At 34.1% G+C, this 23,603-nt stretch overlaps 1 protein-coding gene across 3 annotated transcripts; it reads right to left on the minus strand.

Moving 5' to 3' along the window:
- Nucleotides 1-2,444: 2,444 nt before the first annotated feature.
- LOC130646987 (disks large homolog 5-like) lies at nucleotides 2,445-20,653 on the minus strand. Of its 3 annotated transcripts, none has more exons than XM_057452683.1 (22): nucleotides 20,353-20,653; nucleotides 16,826-18,111; nucleotides 16,722-16,754; nucleotides 16,490-16,614; nucleotides 16,205-16,307; nucleotides 15,265-15,340; nucleotides 14,861-14,964; nucleotides 10,994-12,036; nucleotides 10,394-10,553; nucleotides 9,954-10,062; nucleotides 7,822-7,852; nucleotides 7,358-7,528; nucleotides 6,719-6,908; nucleotides 6,206-6,308; nucleotides 6,074-6,119; nucleotides 5,707-5,889; nucleotides 5,379-5,578; nucleotides 4,931-5,071; nucleotides 4,497-4,633; nucleotides 3,680-3,789; nucleotides 3,283-3,392; nucleotides 2,445-2,869 (listed from the first exon to the last, which is right to left on the minus strand). In XM_057452683.1, the coding sequence occupies exons 1-22, from the start codon at nucleotides 20,543-20,545 to the stop codon at nucleotides 2,772-2,774; spliced, it is 4,752 nt and encodes a 1,583-aa protein (XP_057308666.1). In that variant the 5' UTR covers nucleotides 20,546-20,653; the 3' UTR covers nucleotides 2,445-2,771. The 3 variants fall into 3 exon arrangements, with proteins under 3 accessions (XP_057308666.1, XP_057308665.1, XP_057308667.1); XM_057452682.1 differs by having other exon boundaries at nucleotides 7,358-7,531; XM_057452684.1 differs by lacking the exon at nucleotides 7,358-7,528.
- Between the last annotated feature and the right edge of the window lie 2,950 nt (nucleotides 20,654-23,603).

Below are 23,603 nucleotides of genomic sequence, written 5' to 3' on the forward strand. Positions count from 1 at the left end.
GTGTATGTTCTGTTAGACATCATGACTACAAAGTAGTTCAGATTCAACCTCCCAGTCGAAGTTGCATACCTGTTTTAATGAAATTTGATACAAACATTCAAAAGAAAATTTATCTAAAAAATTTAGAGTTACAATAAAATAAGTACCAGAATACGAACACTGGTAGCAAGATAATTTGCAGTTAGCATAAAAAATGAGCCCACAGTAGCTAATGATAGCGAATGCGACGATAGATATTGACAATCAATCACAAAAAGGTTTCAGAGGGATTAATAAGATCAAAATTTTGACGCAGAAGAAAAACGAAATTAATGCGGTACTGTAAAAAAAACTTGCCATAATTCGAATTTTGGGTGTGAAGCTATATAGAGATTGGACTTTGACTTTTTTTTATGTGACACAAATTCAGTTTTGATTATTATATTAAGCTCGCTTTCTTTTACTGTGCCAAACTTTGTCAAAAGACGAAGCAGCAATTTGGTTTAAAAAATCTCATTGTACTGTGGCAGGTTTGTAGAAGACTAAGTATTTTTAATTTTGTTGACCGAATGTGACCAAATGTATATAACATTTAACGGTATCAAGGTGACAAAAAATTAAGATTTGGACCAATTTTTATCTAAAACCAATCTTTTTAAATTTTCGGACCAATTTTGTTGACAGTGACTTCACTCAATTTTTGAAACCTCTGTTTATATGGTTGCTTAAAATTCAACTGACGCTGGATGGCTTATTTTCTACACTTTTAGCCTCGAATGTTCTTCCAAAAATGTTTCGAAATTAAATTTATTTTTTTAAATAAATACTGCAACCTCGTCCCCAGGGTCTTGAGCCTTCATTACGGAGTTGTGAAATTCATTAAAAAGGCAAAATTATCCACTCTCGTCCTCAGGGTTTTTTGTCTTTCTGATATGAGAGAAAACTTTCATATCAAGAAGGCAAAAACCCTGGGGACGAGAGTGCAAAGTTATCGTCATCATCAATTATATGAAGTTCTACCGATATTTTACATGGCTTTTTATAACGTTCCTTGCGGTGAAAGTCAACATTTGCATTAAACTCCCTTTAAAGTTGGCATCTATTAGAGGGGGCATGTATTGTAAAAAATCATGAGAAAAAGTAGTAAGATGATGAGGTGGGTAATAACAGAAGCGTTTACTCGAACCATTACTAAAACATTCTAGTTCCTCAGAGCTCTTTAAGATAAACCCCAAAGTATAACCTTGGACCCACCTGGTCACATGGTGAAAATACACCACTATGTGGGCTCGATTGTCTGATGGCTTGGTTGAACACCGTTTTTCTTTTGACTTATCGTTTGCGAGGATGAACTGGGTTTATGATTTGAAGTGTCTCTTCCGAACGCGGAAAAATGTCGCTTTTTAAGAATTACGAGGCTCCAACGGAAAAATATGTTCCTAGGCTAAAATACACGGAAAGTTTAAACGGACTGTTTAAATATAAGATAAAAAAACTTACCGTGTAACCAGGAAAGATATACAACTTTTTTTGGTTTTATAAGTTTTTTTAAAAGTTGGATATATTCAACTTTTGCTAAGTTTTTTCTATCGGAATTAACAGAATGATTAATGAGCTATTGTTTCTAACAACCAGTGCTAATCCGCTTTTTTTCTTCTACCATTATCCCTACTGCTGCTACAGCAATATCCGCAATGGAAGATATACGTATTTATTCTTTGGTATTATTGGTGAAGCACTTTCTGTTCCTCGTTTAAATTCGTGCGCTATTATTTCAGACACCGCAGTGTCTTAAGTTCCACCAAAAGTGAAGCAAGAATATGTACAACAGACAACAAACAAAAGTGAAGCAAGAGTATGTACAATAGACAACAAACAAAAGTGAAGCAAGAGTATGTACAATAGACAACAAACAAAAGTGGAGCAAGAGTATGTACAATAGACAACAAACAAAAATGAAGCAAGAGTATGTACAATAGACAACAAACAAAAATGAAGCAAGAGTATGTACAATAGACAACAAACAAAAGTGAAGCAAGAGTATGTACAATAGACAACAAACAAAAATGAAGCAAGAGTATGTACAATAGACAACAGACAAAAATGAAGCAAGAGTATGTACAATAGACAACAAACAAAAGTGAAGCAAGAGTATGTACAATAGACAACAAACAAAAATGAAGCAAGAGTATGTACAATAGACAACAGACAAAAGTAAAGCAAGAGTATGTACAATAGACAACAGACAAAAATGAAGCAAGAGTATGTACAATAGACAACAAACAAAAGTGAAGCAAGAGTATGTACAATAGACAACAGACAAAAATGAAGCAAGAGTATGTACAATAGACAACAAACAAAAGTGAAGCAAGAGTATGTACAATAGACAACAAACAAAAATGAAGCAAGAGTATGTACAATAGACAACAAACAAAAGTGAAGCAAGAGTATGTACAATAGACAACAAACAAATTGTTTTGTTAGTAATTTTACTATTAAAAAAAAATCCGCCAAAATAAATTGTGATTTTAAAACTTCACATAAAATTCTGTCTTACAAAATATATCTTTAAAATATGAAAAATATACAAAAATATAATGAGATGTTTTTATTTTGCAAAGCAAAGACGTCAAAAACGCGAAGCTAAGTCTTTTCAGAAATGAGTCGTACCTTTTTTCCTACCTTCACCGAATTACGTTATTATATAGTTACTATATTTACATAACAAATCGACCAGCGATTTTTACGGTAGTCGGTCATAGAAAGAGAGGCCAACAACGTCATCATTTATTTTATCCTTCCACAATCCACATTGTTCGTTTTTGTTGGTCCTGTACACACTCAGCGATATCTTTACACACACTGTGTAGACTGTGACAGTTTAAAAAACCTAGAATGAAAAAAAGGAGAGTTAAAAATTGATTAGTAAAAACCTGATCATACCGTATGGAATCGAATACGAGCCGATTTACATTTTAGAATTTCCTGTTTCAAAACAAAGTGTAAAAGAATGTGATAGCTTTCAAAAGGACATATTCAAAATGCGATGTCTGACCGTTAAAAATGTAATTCGCTTTCAAGGATATATTCAAAATGCGACGTCTGACCGTTAAAAATGAAATTCGCTATCAAGGATATATTCAAAATGCGACGTCTGACCGTTAAAAATGTAATTCGCTATCAAGCATTTTATTTTGTTCATGACGGTGGGGCCTGTGGTACATTTAAACATGTGACAGAAGCTGTGGTGTGGGGATGTGGTGCATGTAAACATGTGACGGCAGATAGGATAACAACACTTACAGGTCACGTGACTTTTACAATCTTTTTCCACCTTTAGATACATATCGTACAAGTCTTTTGCTGTTTTTGAGCTGATCTTGTTGAGAATATAATGACCTTCCTTCATCTCCCTACAAAAACAAAAACGAAAAGTTCAAAGACGGACACTTCACGACAATATAAAGTTTCCTATCTTCTCAGTTGTACACAAAGATATTTTAAATTGTTGTAACTGTCCCACCCTTCTTCTCATTTACCGTGTATTTCTTTGGAGTGTAAAAGCCTCGACTCAGTTCTCACAAAACATAAAGAGTCTGACGTATTTACAGCAATACCCTTACTGCTTACCCGTAACTTTGGCTAAAAAGTTAAAAAACTACATATGTTATGTTTCACATAAAACACACAAAAAACATACTTGATATGTCTTGGTGATTTGTACTTGACAAAAATGACGATCGGATGAAGTTGAAGAAGTGAGAGTTTCTCCATGGCTTCTACATTTATATCCAGTAAACAATGTTTAGACTGAAAAACACAAATACCATAAATCATTTCAGCAAAAAGCGCGTTAAAATGCACAGCAACATCGACGACGACAAAAAACAACTTCAACGACCGTAATAGCAATATCAACGACGATAAAAAAAACAATGACGACAATAAAAAAAACATTGACGACAATAAAAAAAACATTGACGACAATAAAAAAAACATTGACGACAATAAAAACAACATCGACGACAATAAAAAAACATCGACGACGTCGACAAAACAACATTAACGACGACGATAAAAACAACATTAACGACGACGATAAAAACAACATCGACGACGACGACAAAAACAACATCTACGACGACGATAAAAATAACATCAACAACGACGCTAAAAACATCATCAGCGTCAATAAAAAACAACATCAACGACGATAAAAACAACACCGACGACGACGATAAAAACAACATCAACGACGACGACAAAAACAACATCAATGACGACTAAGACAATATCAGCCTTTAAAGAGATTTAAGCATCCCATATTCACCAACATTTGACTTGGCCACCTGACGAAATACTATCCGCTTATAGCAAAAATAAGCGACGACGAGGTTCCGCACCTCAACACAAACTTCACTTCAATAATATGAAATATTTTTAGGTGTATTTTCACAAGAAAGTTTCACCGAAAACAAACTTAAACACTATCATTGACAGACGTTATGCGTGTCTACCTTTCCGTAGATGACATTCTTGATTGCTTGTGGTGTGACACATTCGTAACGATCCCCTTTCTTTGATAACTTGTAATCCACATACGTTCCATCGATCACCATAGTATCCATTGTTTCTTTCGTTGACTCGCTTATCTCTTTAAATAAGAACAAAAATAGAGTTACCATCACAGATCAATTAGGAGCCAGCCACCACACTTCGTCATTTTCAAAAGTTTTTGCCAACTTCGTGAAAAAGAAGTGGAAGACTATTCGCAGAAAGGTCTAAATTTAAATTTTTCTATTTTGAAAATGATGATTCGTTTAACGAATCCATAAATTCCAGTTCGGAAAATTCGCGAAATTTAATTTCCGCAAAATATTTGAACTCACTAACTTCGTGAAAATTTAAATTATTGTTCGAAAGATTTCTCGCGGAAAGGTAACACACTCACCCGGTAAACATCTGGCGAAACTGTTACCGTATTCTATAACAAGTTTGTCACATATAGGTTCCGCCAGAGCGCCTATCACAACGACTGGACGAGGATAGTTTGAGTCGTATCTCTTTACAAACTGGTAAGCTGTGAAGTCATCTAAAAACAACAACAAAAAACATGTAAACGTTTTGCCGCACTGACACAGTTGTAGCTGTTCTCCTCCCCACAACTTTCGACTACAACATATGTAAGGCCATGGCAAAAATTTTCTGTGCGCTGAACAGAAAGAACGTAGACTAATCAAGGAATGGCTAATATGACGGAAAAGACCAAAGTAGATACAACCTTCAATATTGTAGTCTACACTGCATGCAATGCTTCCTCTTCTCACAACAGCCAATATGGTAGCTACAATAATGCAACTAGAAAAAGCCATGTGTTTTCTCGCTTAGCCAGTAGTTACCTGTTAAAAAAGCGAGCGATGTTCCACTGCTAACCGTGCTGGTTATTTCCATATCAACCTTCGAGTCACTGCTTTCTCTCGAATGGTTGATAGCATGATGCGAAGATCCCTTTTTGCTTCGTCGAAACAAACTTTTGCGGCCTTTTAACTTGTCGTCGCCGTATGTCGAAGAACGTCGCAACAACAGTTCTTGCTCAGCTCTAGAAAAAAAGAAGCAACTTACAATAACAACTTATATTTTTTTAGTTTCTTCTCATAGCCGGGTAGTCACCTGATACTTTTTTAACCAATCACACGACAATAACAGCCGAGGAAAAGCCAAACTCACTTTCTACTGCTGGGAATCTTTCCTTGAACTTTCTTATATTCGTCACTGTCTGGGTTGTCTGTTATAATAGTAGCTCTCCATATACCAAGTTGGCCTTTATACAGTGTTTCTGTAACATGTAGTATGTCGCCTTTGCGGAAAGCGAGTTCACCTTTGGATGGGTGAGTGCGATCAAACAATGTTCTGGAAAGAAACATCAAATTTATCATCGGTGTGTCTCATCATAGGACTTAAGACGAACTTTAGGTGTTGCCACACAGAGAAGCAAAACTTGTACTGAAAATTCCACAAATCAGCACACAACAACTATCAAACTGATGACCGAGCAATTTGTTTTTGTTTTCCAGTGTGTAAAAACAAAACTTACCGGACATAAAGCGAATCACCAGGTTCATTTTGAGCTTCGATGTAACCTAAACACAAAACAGATACGAATTAAAAGGGGAAATATAATTATAAAGAAGACTTCTTCAAACGTATATTAAGTGTGACCACTCACCTGGTGGATTGTATTGCACTTGAAAATCAGCGACTTCTGTTGGTTTACCAAGTTCCAATGTGGCATCTTCCAAAGTACAGCCTTTCATATCTTTCGCATTGTACTAAAATATCAAATATTCACTTTTAAACAAAAATAGAAGAAACATCACTCGCCCCTTAACATCTAACACGCTTTTAAATAAGCAAGAATAAAAATCAATTTGCCAGAATGGTTATCTTTCGTAGCAATTTTTCAAAACATACAAGGGCGGTGTCAATAATTTTTCAATATCCCCAATCCATCTACACAGGAAAATCAATGTTTGTTAGACCCAATTTGCGCACATTAAAAGGTTGTGATAAATTTTTTAGGATTTTTTCAGTAAAATCTGTGTCGTTACATGTTCTTGAAATGAACCCAGAAGTTATGAGGTCCGGTGTCCGATACAATTTTGCAATAACTACAGAGAAACGAAATCAGCTTTAAAAGATGATCTGCGAAAATCACGATAAAAACTTAAATGCAACAGACCTTTAGGATTTTGTCTCCACATTTCAAACCAGATTGGTGGCCAGCTAAACTGTCTTTTTGAATGTCGGAAATATAGATACCAAGCGAATTACCGCCAATTATTCCAATACCAAGCGGTTCAGAGGGCTGTTCCCGATCGATGCGAATAAATCTTGGTTCTTCTACAGCGTCACCCTCGGGAATTGGAGTTCTAAGGAAAACACGATCCAAGTTTTCAAATAGTTTCACATACCTTTAATAGGTGAAAAAAAGTGAAAGAATGAGAAGTTGATAAACTTTAATATAACCAGTCATTGACATTTTTTTCAAAAAGAGTTGCATTCAAATATTACGTGAAAAATAGTTGTGATAATTTTTCGAATAAAAAACTCACCGGTAGTAAAAAACTCACCGGTAGTAAAAACTCTCGGTGGCAAAATAAACTTAAACGTAAAAAATATTTTACGTTTTTTGTACGCCAAAATAATCAGTAGAAAGTGTTCAGAACAGATTATAAAAACACTGCGCTACTCTATCGAAGTGTTAGCTACTTCATATCTTTTTACGAGTCAACTGAATATTTTACTGGTTAATTCTCTTTAGAATCCGCCAACTTTATTTTGAACGAAGATATTGCTCAGCAGTTGCAACAGCACTTACATTTTGATATCGTTCGACGTAAGTTTAGAGTGGTCTGAGCATGAGCTTGTATTCGAATTTATTCGCACGTGTATAGACACGGGAGTTCCAGGCGCGGTACATCTCAGTAAAGGCGAGCTTAACGAAGCTGCTGTGACATTTTTATGCGGAGTGCAAGGTGTAGACTGGGCACTGCTAAAAATAAAGGTGCAAACACACTGTGCAACTTACGTGCATAATATATAAGTGGAATACTACATGATAGCTAAACACAAAAAAAAACAGAATTGCGAAGGAGGGTGAAATTATGAGTGGCATAGTAAACCTACTATAAATAACTTGGCTAAAACGCTATGTATCCTGACATATATTGTTTATCATTATTGCACTTGAAATTTTTGATGAAAGTATAGAACTTAAACTTTAAACCGAGAATATAAGTGTACATAACTTTGTGTAAACTATGCATAAACTCGAATTTATACCTGACACTAGTCTCCACAGCTTCTTGCATCTCTAAAAACAAAAAAACAATTACGGGTTTTTAATTTAGCAAATCGAAAAATTGAACTTTTTTACGGTTTTATTTTAGCGAAACAACGGTTCCGCATATTTGTTTCGCGCGTAAATTGAGCTAGCAGTTATCGAAAAAGTTAATTTTGAAAAAAAACTAACGAACTTTAAACTTATTTCAAACAATATTCTATTTAAGTTCATACACACTCACTGAGAGGGTTGTATTGCACAATATGAACAACACAAAAAGTTCACACACACTCACTGAGATGGTTGTATTGCACAATAACAACAACACAAAAAGTTCACACACGCTCACTGAGAGGGCTGTACTGCACAATATGAACAACACAAAAAGTTCAGACACACTCACTGTGAGGGTTGTATTGCACAATAACAACAACAGAAAAAGTTCAGACACACTCACTATGAGGGTTGTACTGCACAATATGAACAACACAAAAAGTTTATACACGCTCACTGAGAGGGCTGTACTGCACAATATGAACAACACAAAAAGTTCAGACACACTCACTGTGAGGGTTGTATTGCACAATAACAACAACACAAAAAGTTCAGACACACTCACTGAGAGGGCTGTACTGCACAATATGAACAACACAAAAAGTTCTGACACACTCACTGTGAGGGTTGTATTGCACAATAACAACAACACAAAAAGTTCACACACACTCACTGTGAGGGTTGTATTGCACAATATGAACAACACAAAAAGTTCACATACACTCACTGTGAGGGTTGTATTGCACAATAACAACAACACAAAAAGTTCACACACGCTCACTGAGAGGGCTGTACTGCACAATATGAACAACACAAAAAGTTCACACACGCTCACTGAGAGGGTTGTATTGCACAATATGAACAACACAAAAAGTTCATACACATTCACTGTGAGGGTTGTATTGCACAATAACAACAACACAAAAAGTTCACACACACTCACTGTGAGGGTTGTATTGCACAATAACAACAACACAAAAAGTTCACACACGCTCACTGTGAGGGTTGTATTGCACAATAACAACAACACAAAAAGATCACACACGCTCACTGAGAGGGTTGTATTGCACAATATGAACAACACAAAAAGATCATACACACTCACTGTGAGGGCTGTACTGCACATTATGAACAACACAAAAAGTTCATACACACTCACTATGAGGGCTGTACTGCACAATATGAACAACACAAAAAGTTCATACGCACTCACTGTGAGGGTTGTATTGCACAATATGAACAACACAAAAAGATCATACACACTCACTGTGAGGGTTGTATTGCACAATAACAACAACACAAAAAGTTCAGACACACTCACTGAGAGGGCTGTACTGCACAATATGAACAACACAAAAAGTTCTGACACACTCACTGTGAGGGTTGTATTGCACAATAACAACAACACAAAAAGTTCACACACACTCACTGTGAGGGTTGTATTGCACAATATGAACAACACAAAAAGTTCACACACACTCACTGTGAGGGTTGTATTGCACAATAACAACAACACAAAAAGTTCACACACGCTCACTGAGAGGGCTGTACTGCACAATATGAACAACACAAAAAGTTCACACACGCTCACTGAGAGGGTTGTATTGCACAATATGAACAACACAAAAAGTTCATACACACTCACTGTGAGAGTTGTATTGCACAATAACAACAACACAAAAAGTTCACACACACTCACTGTGAGGGTTGTATTGCACAATAACAACAACACAAAAAGTTCACACACGCTCACTGTGAGGGTTGTATTGCACAATAACAACAACACAAAAAGATCACACACGCTCACTGAGAGGGTTGTATTGCACAACATGAACAACACAAAAAGATCATACACACTCACTGTGAGGGCTGTACTGCACATTATGAACAACACAAAAAGTTCATACACACTCACTATGAGGGCTGTACTGCACAATATGAACAACACAAAAAGATCATACACACTCACTGTGAGGGCTGTACTGCACATTATGAACAACACAAAAAGTTCATACACACTCACTGTGAGGGTTGTATTGCACAATATGAACAACACAAAAAGATCATACACACTCACTGTGAGGGTTGTATTGCACAAGAGCTGTTACAGTGTTAGCAACAGAAAGCTGATTCATAATGGATGCTGCTTGATCAGAATTTGCTGACCTCAAGTTGATGCCATTATACTAAAAGAAAAAGAACAGTTATTCAATGACATTCAGAATACAGCTCCATTGATATGGAAAGTTATGGGGATCAGGTGTGGTGATTAGATGTTTTCTACTGGATTTTACATTCAAAAGTTTATCAGCACCTGACACTTTACTACAAGCACGTTTTCACAATTATTACGAAAACTTTTCCTTCAGAAAAAAAAAATAAAAAAAAAAATTATACTGGCCCTTCTGTTAAATTTTCTAGTTTTGAACCCGATTTCTTGCCTCTCTCTCTTTCTCTGTTCTTCTACTGCCTAACTCTCGTTTATATAACAAAGAATGTTAACATGTTTAAACCAACCTCCAATAACTGATCACCACATCTTAATCCAACCTTAGATGCAACACTTCCCTCATTAACACCCACCACAAAAATACCATTGGATTGACCTTGCCTAATGATAATACCCAAAGGGTTTTGTCCCTTCTCAATGATTGTTTTACGTGGTTTCTCTTCTTCACTATACAAAAAACAAGATTTTGCATTACTCACTATAGCAGCCAAATCAAAATATGATATTTTTGGCAGAAACACTAGAGCTATAAAAAAGGTACAGTTGGTTTTTGTTTTGTTTTTTTGTCATGGATTTTTTTTATGTATAAAAGATAAGAATTTAAATGGTTGATTTCTGTTATCAATCAGTAAACATCTTTTCAAAAAAACACGCATTTTTGTTTTTACCCTCCATGTTATTTACACCTCATAATATCCTGAACATTAAAAAACATTTTAGATAGACAAACATCTATATTATAATACCCGCATACGTCTGTCTGCCATGCCAAAATGTTACTGAAAGTAGTGAGACACACGTAACGCGGTACAAAAGAACAGGCGAACCCGTAGATTTTTCCATGGGCCACCAACTAGTATATTAATAATATCACAACAAAGTCTTACACTTTGGTTTCAATACTGCTTGTCTGTTTAGATTTCTTGGTTTCTTCCTTTTTCACGTCACTCACTTCCCTTTTGTTTTCGTTTTTTTTCTGTTCCTCCAGATGAGTGTATGGCTCCTCAACAAGTGGTTCAATTGGATAAACAGACAAAGTGGCTCGGTCAGAAAACTCCGAGGAGTTTAATGACCCCAGCGAACTATGAGATCGATGAGAGAAAGAAGGCAAACTAGTAATGGAGGAGTGCCTATCGCCAGGATCTCGTGACAGTCGTCTCCCACCAATCGTCATGTTTGGATAAAGGCGAGTAGCCCTCAGTACTTTATTTGACCTAATTCCAGTTGAATTAATTGATGTGACTGAAGCAGTGGTACTTGAAGGCTGACCACTTGTACGGGGATTTTGAATCTCTAAGATGCTGTCATTTAGAGTGGGTGTTTTCTTTAATAGATGCGAATGTCGACCAACACTTTCACTGCTTCCAACACTTTGTTTAGAGCTGCTAGGTCTTACTCGAGTCTGCCCTGAAACAGCATCGTTGGAGTGAATTTGGATAGTTTGCAAGTTGTGTGTTGCAGGATCATTCTTGCTAGTGGATATAAATGATCCATCTCTGCAAGTTTTTAAGTCATCCATTGATTGGTGTGTTCTTTTCATATCATTCAGTCCACGTCTTTTTTCTTCTTCATACAAATCACGCAAGATTTTTTGGATCTCGTCATCTGACATCCTTCCTATAAATGAACTGCCTGCTCTATTGTGAGAAACCATACCATCAATAACATAGTTTGAATGGGAACTTGTGTGAATTGGAGCAGATGGTGCACGAGTATGAACAACCGAACTGGTCGTTATAGCATTAAACAACTTTTCGTTTATGTTGTGGGAATGAACTTCTAATTTGTCATCATCAATAATTTGGGCAAGGCTGCGTCTCGAAGATGTTGTGCTAACACTGGGCTTTAAAACTGTCAAACTTAAATTGCTTGTTTTCAAAAGCTTTTTGGCTTCTTCATATGACATGTTATCTATAGACTGTCCATTTACCTAGAAAAGCAATTGATAACCTATTATATTTCACATATTTATTGCAATAAACAAAATACGAAGTCATAAAAATTAACACTTAAATCTTAGAGACATGGGCAATTTTATAATAACAAAACTAATATATTGCCACTCTTAGTTGGTTCTGCTGTGTTCCCAGTTCTAGGGAACACAAATCAAATCCTGCTTGCTGCCAGAATATGTTAGCGTTGCACAAAGTACCTCTTCTTCTATATGACTATACTGATCATGAAATGTCTGGAGGTCTAATCAGGCAATCAGGGTGAATAATTTGCCAGTGAAGAATAGACACGCGGATGTGCTATGAAAAACTTTTATCTGCAAGCAATCCAAGATGTTGCATATGCATGACCTAACTGCACCATGTACCAGTTTTTACATGCAATGCAAAAAAATATGCTAGAACTGAGTCTTATTTCGTTGCACATTTCTCCAACATACTTTTTGCAACATTTATGTTTTTGACAATCAAAATGGTTTAAAATATTTCTCCATGTGACCTTACATATTTAAAAGTTTGTAAAAGTTTATTTACTGTACCAAGAAGATAGAAATTTTTTTTAAGGGAATTGAAGTGGTTTAATTTTGTAAATGACCACAAACGAAATAAGTCCACAGGTTTAAATCAAAACACAAAATCTGCGAAATCCCCTAAAATAAAGTTTCTCCCTGAGTTTTAATATTCATTTGTATGCCAAATTTTAAAGTTTCGTATCTCTCAGAACAATGGATATTGGCTATTACGCTAAACTATCCTTATAAATTTCTATGGAATCGGGAAACTATAACTGACACGATTATGATTTAGTTATTATTATTATTATTATTATTATTATTATTAATCATATTTATACAGGTTTACATCTTCAGTATGATATAATATATCTGCACTGTTATCAACAAGTGACCTGTTAAAACAAAAATAAACAAAGAGCCAATAATTGTTTTTTGTTTTTAAATAATATTTATAAAATTATGAATGTTAGAAAAAAAGAAAGAAAAGAAAATAAGAATCAAATAGCAGACTAATTAGCAAAAATGGGAATTAGAAAAAAATTGAGATTAGGATTCAAACTAAGGTAATAGACCTAGAACTCACTTTGTTTCAAAAACTTTTCAAAATTTATCATACTCTTTTCTCCCCTGATATTAGAGGGGAGACTATTAAAAACTAAAGCTCCTTTATAATACGTAAGATTCCGACCAGCTTCCGTCTTGATGCTAGGTAAGACTAATTTATATCTGTTTCCTCTGGTACTAATCGAATGGCTAACCAATTTGTAATTGCTGTCAACAGTAATATCTTTAACGGCTTTGAACACATCAATCACTACTTTCCATTTTCTTTGAGTGACAAATGTTGACCAATTCTTGCGGGTTTTGATGATGTGCTTAGCTCTTTTCAGTAATGACTCAAATTTTCCAAGCCATGTTTTACTCATTCCACCAAATATGTCGTAGCAGTAAAAGAACAGTGGATGGATCATTGAGTTAATGATGGTTTCAGCAACATTTGGAGAAATTTTGTAACGTATTTTATATAAAAGTTTGATGTGTGAGGTATACACTTGTATGTTTTTTTAAGGTGATAGTTCATGTTAAGGTGAGTATCCAGTTGAATCCCAAGGTATTCGTAATAATCTGGTTGGTTTATATCATTTTGATCGATCACAATACTGACAGAGGCTTGTGGTTTTCGGGACGCAAAGACGACAAATTCTGTTTTGCCCTTTTCTGGATCAAGATTTAGACAATTTTCCTTCATCCAATCGTGAATGATATTTGCATCCAAATTTATGCAATGTTCAATTTCATCTAACAACTTGCTTGATGAATATATGACTGTGTCATCAGCATACATTAATACTCGACAGTGTTTCAATTGGCACGGTAAGTCATTGATAAGAAGAATAAATAGCAATGGACCCAGAATGGAGCCTTGGGGTACACCATGCATCATATTTTCAGGATCTGAGTATGCTCCATCAATGAAAACAGGTTGACTTCGATTAAAAAGATAACTGCTTAACCAATCATTTTCAGTGCTAGTAATACCATAAAAAGGCAGTTTCTGGAGAAGGAAGCCATGGTTTACGGTATCAAAGGTCTTTCTCAAATCCATGAATAGAGCTTTGGTTGTCTTACTTTTATCCATATTGTATCTTATATCGTCAACAAGTGACTTAACCGCTTCACATGTAGATCTTTTTCGTCGAAAACCATATTGGTGCTCACTCAATAGATCTTGATTTTCTAAATAGATGACTTTAGACAACACATTTAGTATGGAAATGGGTCGGTAGTTATCTATGTTTGAACGATCGCCAGATTTATGCAATGGTATTATTTTTGCAGATTTTTCATGGGTTGGAAATGTACCAGTTTCCAAACTCTTGTTTATTAAGAACATGACAGGTTCAGCTAGATCGTTTGAGATGTCTTTAATTATCCTACCGTGGATAGTGTCAATACCAGCAGCTTTAGCTGTTTTACTCGATTTTAGTACTCTATTCACCTGATTAATTGTCACTGGTTGAAATTTAAATGATACATTCCTTTTATTAATCGTGCGTATATGATTACGTATGTTGAACAGTTTCCAAGTAAAGTTGGTTATTGATGATTTAATGAGACTTGAACCAATTAGTTTTCGTAAACAACCAATAAGATCATGATCACTCTGTCCACATAACTTTTTGTCATGATGATTGATTTCATTATTTAAAATAATTGTTTAACAAGTAAGATGCATCATACAAACAACTCTTAAAGACCCATCAAATATAAATGTTGCAATACTCACAGTCAGAATTTTGTCACCAATGGATAAAGTTTCTTCCTCAGCAGCTGCACTTCCAGGTTCAATTCTCTTGATATGCAAACCACTATCTATACTCAGTCCAATGTCTAAAGTTACCAAGGATTAAAATATTAATCTCATAATTATAACATACTGAATCTAACCAAAACAGACAGTTTACTGACAGGGATTAGAAAAGTCACTAACTTCTACAGTGTGACTGAATATTGCCAATCACATTCTTTGTCAAAAAAGATTTCAAAAGAAACAAATCAGCACATCATTGTCTGCCACGAAATTTTTTGAGGAACACAGGAAGTAGGAGTATTAAAATTTCTTGGTGCTATGTGGGTGCTTTTTTTAAGGGTGTGTTTATTTGAATCTTTATTGTACTATTATATACTTACATTTTTCTTCTGAACTTTTAATTTCAATTCTTTGCAAGGGACTCCGTACGCCAACCCTACTCTGACGCAAAATTGTCTACATCAAAAATAAAAGATAACATATATTATTATAATCGTTTGTATAAAAAAACATCTAGAATTATTTGATGGATCTTATTTCAGTCAAATGTTCTTACCATGTGTCATAAAAAGCAAACACATTCAAAACAAAGAGTCGATATGACTGACCAAAAAATATTTTTGTGAATACCATGTTTAACTATTATTTCTGCATTTTAAATATTTCTGCTTGTCATAGTAACCACACATTTTTGGCATGGATTGTAAACCTGATCATACATCTGATAATTCTACGTGCAGAATTGCTAAAATTTTATACTACATTCTCTAATTTTTCCACCGCATCATATTTTTGTGACCTTTTTAAAAAATAGCAAAAATTCTTTTATTGAAATTGACATTAATCCCGATCTTTATGCGTAAGAAAAAATAAACCTGTCTTTATTTCTAAGGTTGAAACGCTAATCCGGCAGCGGGAATAATATAGTAATTATGTTTTTATTAGATCTCGTTCTGTTACCTTTTACAGGCCTATCAATAAGAAAATAACATCAGAGCTATAAACAATAATTTAAACTGGGCGAGCAATTTGAATAAATAGAATAAGATTATAAACAAAACGCATATTTTATCACGAAGTCTTTTTTTATTTATTTTGGTTCTTTTTCACTGGAAATAATAAGAAAGATAACATTAATTTTCATGTGAGATGAATTAATGATGCTCAGCAAGAAAACTTTTTTGGAATTGAGACAGCCTTTGCGTGAGCAAGAGCAATTGCTCTCCCCTTATTGATAGGCCTGCTTTATGTACAATGTTACCATAAGTGGATAAACTGTAAGTGTTTCTTGATGCCCGTTTTAAACTAAAACAAACTTACAATATTCAAGTAGTTGTCGATGCCAGAAATAGCTTCATAAGCAATTTGGTGCTCAATGTTTGTCACATCAATACTATTCACCCTTATGATGCAATCATTTACTCTATAAAGCAGAAACATAACTAGCCATTTTTTGGTCTACAAGAATTCATTACCAAGGCTTATCGATGCATGACTAACAAAATAAGATACAAAACCACAGGGCAAAACAAAATAAGAATTAAAATCAACTAAAAATGCAGCCAATTTTCTCAAAAAATTTATTACGATGTGTGGAAATCTTACTTTAATTTGTCTTCTGCAATTGATCCTGGTATAATCTCAGTAATAAAAATGGATGCATCGTGTGGTTTTAATGGCATGTCACACCCACCACCAATTCGAAAACCAAAGTCTTGATCCTTAGATGCCTAAAGTATTTAATTATATATGCAACAAATGACAAATTAAGCTTATTTCATTAAGGAAGTAGTTTAGATCATGCGCCTTTATTTAAAATAGTAAACAAAAAACTTACTCGTTCTAGTTCTACTGCTTCGATGTGGTAAGACTAAAAGAAAAAAGAAATGAAATAAATAAGACTTTATAAACATAACAAATGTGATAGCTAGTGTTACTTACAGGTGATTCTGTGTCAATAGCTGAATCTTGACTGGATGCCATATTTTCCTTGTTCATGTTAGATGTTATGGACTTGTTTATCTGCCCATTATGAACTTCTTGTAATAGTGATTTATATTGTTGTTGAATGCAATCACGTTCAACAGTTAGAGCTTTCACTTGTTCTTCTAATTTGGATGTTTCTTTCAACATTTTTAACGATTGTTCTTTTAAATAATCCAACTCAATTTTCACCTTGTCCCTTTCACTGAATGCCCACACTCTTCGCGCACTATACAATTCTGCTTTACTCCATGCGTTTGTAAGTTCGTCTGACAGTATTTTAAACTGTTTCTTTAGCTTTTCAATCTCGTCATACTCACCAGAGTCTATTTTGGCAAATATTCTGTTTACTTCAAAACACTCTTTCAGTATTTGGTCCCTATGAATGATGGCTTCACCACGTTCTTTTTTCGCAGCATTTCTTTCTTGCTTAAGCATTTCATATTCTTGTCGCTGCTCCTCCAAATTTTTTGCTGTTGTTTCTTTTTCTTTTAGAGCTGTTTGTAAGCGAGCTTTTAAATCATGAACTTCCTTTAAAGCTTGATCACGATCATCTAATACTGCTTTTATTTCATGCCTTAGAACTTCTTTCTCAATAAAGACTTTTTCTTTGTCGTCATGTAATTTTTTTGCTTTATCTTTTGTCTGCCCTAAGTCGTCTTGAAGTTTTTCGATTTCTTGGTGAACTGTGTCTCTTTCACTCATTACAAGTTTATACTCTTGTTGTGCAGAGTTCCGTTCATCCCGCAGTTTAATAATATCTTTACTCATTTGAATTTTGACCTTAACAGCCTGTTCCAATTCTCGTACAGCAAACTCTGTTTGTTGTTTTGCATGCAAAAGCTCTCTACTTGACTCATCTCTATCTCTTAAAGCTTTTTCAAACCCACTTATAGCAGAAGCACACTGTTGTTTTAAGGTATTTCTCTCAATGGCCAATGAGTCTCGTTCACCCACTAAAATGTCGAACTGCTCTTTAAGTCGCAATTTTTCATCTTGTACATGTTTATACTTTGTAGATAATAAATCATGACTTGCTTGTAAGTCTTTTAAATCATCACTCTCTTTGTGATGATCATTTAAAAGTAAAGTCTCATCTTCTGTTTGATCCATCTCTTGTTCTCGTAACAAAACAATTTCATCGTAATCTTGTCTGTACTTGTTTCGATCCTTGATCACTTGCTCGTACTGAGCCTGCAGCAACTGATACTCTTTCACCTGTTCTTCAAGCTTGCTTGTAGCAGCTGCAAATACAAATAGCTCATTATTGATAAAGTGGAAAATCACATCCAATATAATGATACAAAACTAAGATCAGTTCTAGAGACTTATAAGAACTAAAACACTTCTGCAAGCAAAGATTTTTACTAAGTATCATTTCCCTACTTTTGTTAGAGCTTTTTTTCCATGTGCAAAAATTAGTAAAACACAAAAAATTGATTGAAGTACACACTCTGAAATTGATGTATATTCATATAAGCGCATATTAAAAATTTAAAATCTCTTAAGACGTACTTTAATTTATGAGCGTGCTTGCATAGTCTCTAGGACATATGCCTATTTATGCATTTTTTAAAGATTTTTTGCATATAATTTTTTACAACTTTTGGATTGTTACATCTTTTGGATTAATTGTACTTCTGTGTACAATAAAACTAAATACGGATAAAACGTTTAAAATCCTAATCCTGCACTAGTAACACACTAAAATAGGCAACTTTCTATAAAACATGCACACAAGGGATCATCTGCATATTACGTCCTAATTTGTCTCATGAATGTTTTGCATGCATCTTAGCACTTTCATACCAAACAATTTTTCGTAATAATAGTACTAGTAAACTGTCTTAATTTGTCTTAAATTGTTACAATTCACTTAAAGATACCATGTTTTAAAAATAAATTTGTCTCTGAAACGTCTTATTGGATTTTCCTAATTCATCTCCGAGTCATCTCAATTCGTCTCCGCTATTAATAGGTCCTAATAATTTCAAATACTTGCAGTACCTTTTAAATGGAACTTTACTGTACCAAAATAATAAGATATAATGAAGCATTTTGTTCTCACAAGTAACATGCAAACTATTGGTGAAAAGCGCTAACAAGTTATTGAAATTTATATATGTATAAATGATGGACAATGAATAAATGGACATTTAAAAAAAAACTTTAATGCTCATTTTCTAAAAATACAGTGATTTTCAGCTTTGTAGGGTTGTCTTATTGTCTTTGGAGAATGATTATACAGCCAGCCCTTAAAATTAGTGTCGGCATTCTGCACTGTCAAAGTAATTGCCGACATCAATTACGAAAATTCTGTAGTTACGTCAGCAAAAACATTGCCAGCGTAATTTTGTTTTAAAATTTTTAAAAACAACTCATTTTCAACATCAACAAAGAAAAAATTTAACAAAGAATTAATTTTTATTTTGGCGGATTTTTAAGAACATGTGCTCATATATATTTCTATCGTCCCTGTTTACCTATTATAACCTGGTTTCTACTAGCATTTTTTTGGAAAGACAAACTTTTCAATTGATCTCATATTATTCTTTGTGTTATTAAAGCCTTTGTGGTGAATTTTTATATAACATTTTCTCTGGCGAAATATGAAAACTGGCATACATTTTTTTGAGTTCTTTATCCTAAAAAAAACCAGGTCTGCAAATGGGAATGTATTTGATGGGTGGTTTATTTCATTCGAAACTGATGGATGGAATAATTTCCTGAATTCAACTCATGAAAAATTGTATATCGTATTAAAAAAAAAGTCCGGAAGTTCTCTCTCCCAGAAAACACAGCAGGCAATAAGTCAGCCCTGCATTCAGTTTTCTGAGGAGAGATGTTCTGTGAAGAGTCTATAAATTGAGTGCCTGTACTGTTCTGCTTTATGTTGAACTGTGCCAGTGACTAGCATTTTCCAAGCCTGTCCCTGGCGACTTCTGTGATAGAAAACTTAATGAAGTCCTGACCTTCAGTTCGTAAATAGCACATGCTCAAAGTACTTCTTAATGAGTTTATCTCGAAACATAGAAAGCTAGTTGGCGGGTAACTACTAACTTAATGAAGTACACCATCGGGAAGGTAAGTCAATGGGACTTGTACTCTATTTCCATTTGTCATCGTCTTAGGAGATCAATAAATCAAATTTATGTGAGGTCTAGCCCCAATACAAGGTGAATGATGAAAGTTTTTGCCAGCTGAAGAATTTTACCACAAAAAAAATTGCTGACACAAATCAGTTGAAACGTATCTTACGTCGGCAGTTTTATTGCCAAGGCTCACGGCAATGTTTAACCTTCGTAGGGAGTTTTACTCTTCATTTTAGAACAAAATAGGGCAATATTTAGGCTTTGCAGGTTCCTTTTCTTGTCATTTTAAAACTAAATACAGTGATTTTAAAGCTTTGTAGAGATGTTATCTTGTCATTTCAGAACAAACAATCCTTAAATATAGTTATTTAAAAAAAAGCAGGGAGAACTTACATTTATGTTGTTGGCAATAATAATCAGCCTTCTGTGCCTCCATCTCACAGCGATTTAATATTTCAGCATTTCTTCGCCTAAGGGGTTCCAACTCACTCATTGCACTAAGACATTGGTCACGCAGTCGCTCATAATCGCTCTGCTGGTGTTCAATGATGAAAGTGGGCTGTTCTTCCATAAGTCCATCAGACATGATTTAAGATGGGCAAGATCTTGGCTTCAGGCGCTAATACTCATGTCAAAATACTTTTATTTCTTTTCTTATATTGTTTTTCATCTGAAAGTAGACATTATCATTTTATTGTAAATACATCAATGCACAGTATTTCACCATTCCTTCTAGACAACTTAAAATCTTTTCACAATTCTTTTAAGGCAACACAAAGAAGCATTTGGGAGAAAAATAACCAATAGCAGAATTTGTTTACTTCTGACATATATCACATTTAAAAAACCCCAATAGGATTTAATGTAATTCCACGTACCACACTGGTTTTAGAGATAACATTGTATCTTAGGGTGAATCTGACAACTAATGACAAGACCTCACACTTATCTTTGTAAAATTTATAGTGTGTATATGGTTATTTCAAATTTTTTGTTTTTGACATCTATTAAACTGTTGTGAGCCTGCATGTAAAGTACCGGCTTAATTTTACAAGGATTGTTGACATTTAGGGGGAAATGGGTTTTTCGCATTTTGCGTTAAAATTTTGCAGGAGAGGATGGTATATGATTCCAAACTGTTGTTTTTTGAAATTCATTATGCAATATAATATATTGAAAGGATTAATTTTTATACAAAAGAATACACCTTGCAAGTTGTATCATATTGAAACTGATTTATCTATACTTAATATTTTACCATATTTCAAAGCCTGGCTTTTGACATTTGTGTAAGACTTTAACACATTAACAAACATGAAAATAAAACGTGTTTTGTATGAACTTTTGTAAGGAATATACAATGTTACCAAAATAAATATCGATTTAATATTTACTCCTTACTCTGCCTTCTGATTTCTAAAATTCAATTTTAACTGGTTGGTTTTTACAGTTTGTGTCAATTTTTTCTGCAGAGGAAAATGACTGATTTTTTTTAGATTAAATTTTATGTTTTCCAAACTGTTGTTTTTTTAATTTTTTGATAAGCTTTTAAAGGAAAGAGAATATTTAAAATGCGTAAAAAACCAACAGTTGAGATTATCCTTGGAGATGGAGACTGTATATCGCACTGTTTCGAACATAACACTTAAGCAAAAAATCACTTGTCCAAGGTTACAATAATTTACCTGAAACTCCTATATTTTATTAAATATATTTTTTCATTGTTTTTCGGCCTTGTGGATTTTCTACAGGTTTATAGACTAGTTGCTATTATTTTACTTATGCCAAAAACAATTTTTTTATAATTTTTTTATTTTTATTGCTTGAGAATTTTATAAATATAAATTACTTCGTGAGAATTTATGTAAATATACCTTTGTTAACTACACGATTTTCTATGTACACGAAAAAGAGAGAGAGAGATTTATTTTTTATTAGGAGTTTACAATGAAAATATATAATATGAAAAATATATTGAACATTTACCTAATAAAAGGATAACTAGCACAAAGCACTTTATGTGCTTAAATAACGTGCTTGGTACCTGGGAGAACAATCAGGTAGGACGAAGCCACAGGACAACACAGGGACAAGACGAACATTCAGACGAGGATATCACAGAGTCAAAGTCAAAAATAGCATGAAATGTCTGGAAGCTGCTTAAAACAAACCTTCAAGCAGGAAAAAGGAATTTGGACTGGGTGAAATAAAATAAAATTGTAATTAGATTTTATATGTGTTAATAAAGTGACTATGTAAAAAAATTTTTAGCTCAGAGGTATTTTTACTCAAGATTTTAAAGGGTAAGGAATTTTGAAGACGGTTCCATGAGTTTATTGCAAAGAACTTAACAGACTTTTTACCAAACGCAGTTGAATGAACAAGAGGTAGATTCAAAAAGCCTTTGTCAGCAGCACGGGTGTGGTGGGAATGGGCGAAGTCGATTGCGAAAGTATTGATGAGGCTAATAGGAAGAGTTTTATAATAAAGGTTCAGTAGGAAAATTATATTATGTATACAGATCATGTCAGAGAATTTAATTAAGTTAAGGTTCCCGTATAGTGGGGTAGGAGAAGCATTGAAAGTACTAAAAGAGATGATACGGATAGCATGGTTTTGTAAAATTTCTATTCGACGGGTAAGAGAAGATTTTTGGCCCCATACCAAGGAGCAATATTGTATTTGGGAGTAGAAAATAGCAAAATAAATTTGACGAAGAACACATTTTGGAACAAAATGACGAGCTTTGGCAAGTGCTCCATTAGATTTTTTGAGGTTGGAGATGGTGATGTTAATTTGAGATTTCCAGGAGAGGTTTGAGTCAAGAGTTATACCAAGGTATTTGACAGTATCACTAGGAACGATTTTAGTTCCATTGATTAGAAATTTAAAATTAAATAAAATTGGTTTTAACGGAGTTTTAAAAATAACAAGTTCAGTTTTAGATTTATTTAATGAGATTTTATTTGCATTGAGCCATTGACAAAGGAATTTGAGATCCAAGTTAAGATGTTTATTTAGTTGTTTAGCGGACTTACTAATATTTAGCAGGTTGGTATCATCTGCAAAGAGGTGGACCATGGAATGTTTAATTGCAGTATGAAGATCATTAATATAGAGTAGAAATAAAAGTGGACCAAGAACAGAGCCCTGAGGAACACCATGACGAATAGGTTTATGTGAAGATGACGAATTATTGATAAACACAAATTGTTCTCTGTTGGTTAGGAAAGAGCGCAGCAAAGATAAAGGAACCCCACAAATACCATAGTGATAAAGTTTTTTAATTAAAATTTCATGGTCAACAGTGTCGAAAGCTTTTTGTAGGTCAATGAAGACACCACAAACAAGAAGACCATTGTCAATAGCTTCCATAATCTTTTGAGTAATGTTTAGTAAGGCGTGTGAGGTAGAAAATTTTTTCCTGAAGCCAAACTGATCTGGAAAGATAGTATTGTTCATAGAAAAAAAATTATATAAACGATTGAAAATAAGCTTTTCGAAAATTTTGTCAATGTTTGAAAGTAAAGATATGGGCCGATAGTTGCAAAGTTCGACATTTGAGCCTTTTTTGTAAACAGGGATAACTTTTGCAATTTTAAGAGAAGATGGATAAATACCAGTTGAAAAGGAAAGATTGATTA

This window comes from Hydractinia symbiolongicarpus, chromosome 6 (assembly GCF_029227915.1).
Source record: "Hydractinia symbiolongicarpus strain clone_291-10 chromosome 6, HSymV2.1, whole genome shotgun sequence".
NCBI classification, from domain to species: Eukaryota; Metazoa; Cnidaria; class Hydrozoa; order Anthoathecata; family Hydractiniidae; genus Hydractinia; species Hydractinia symbiolongicarpus.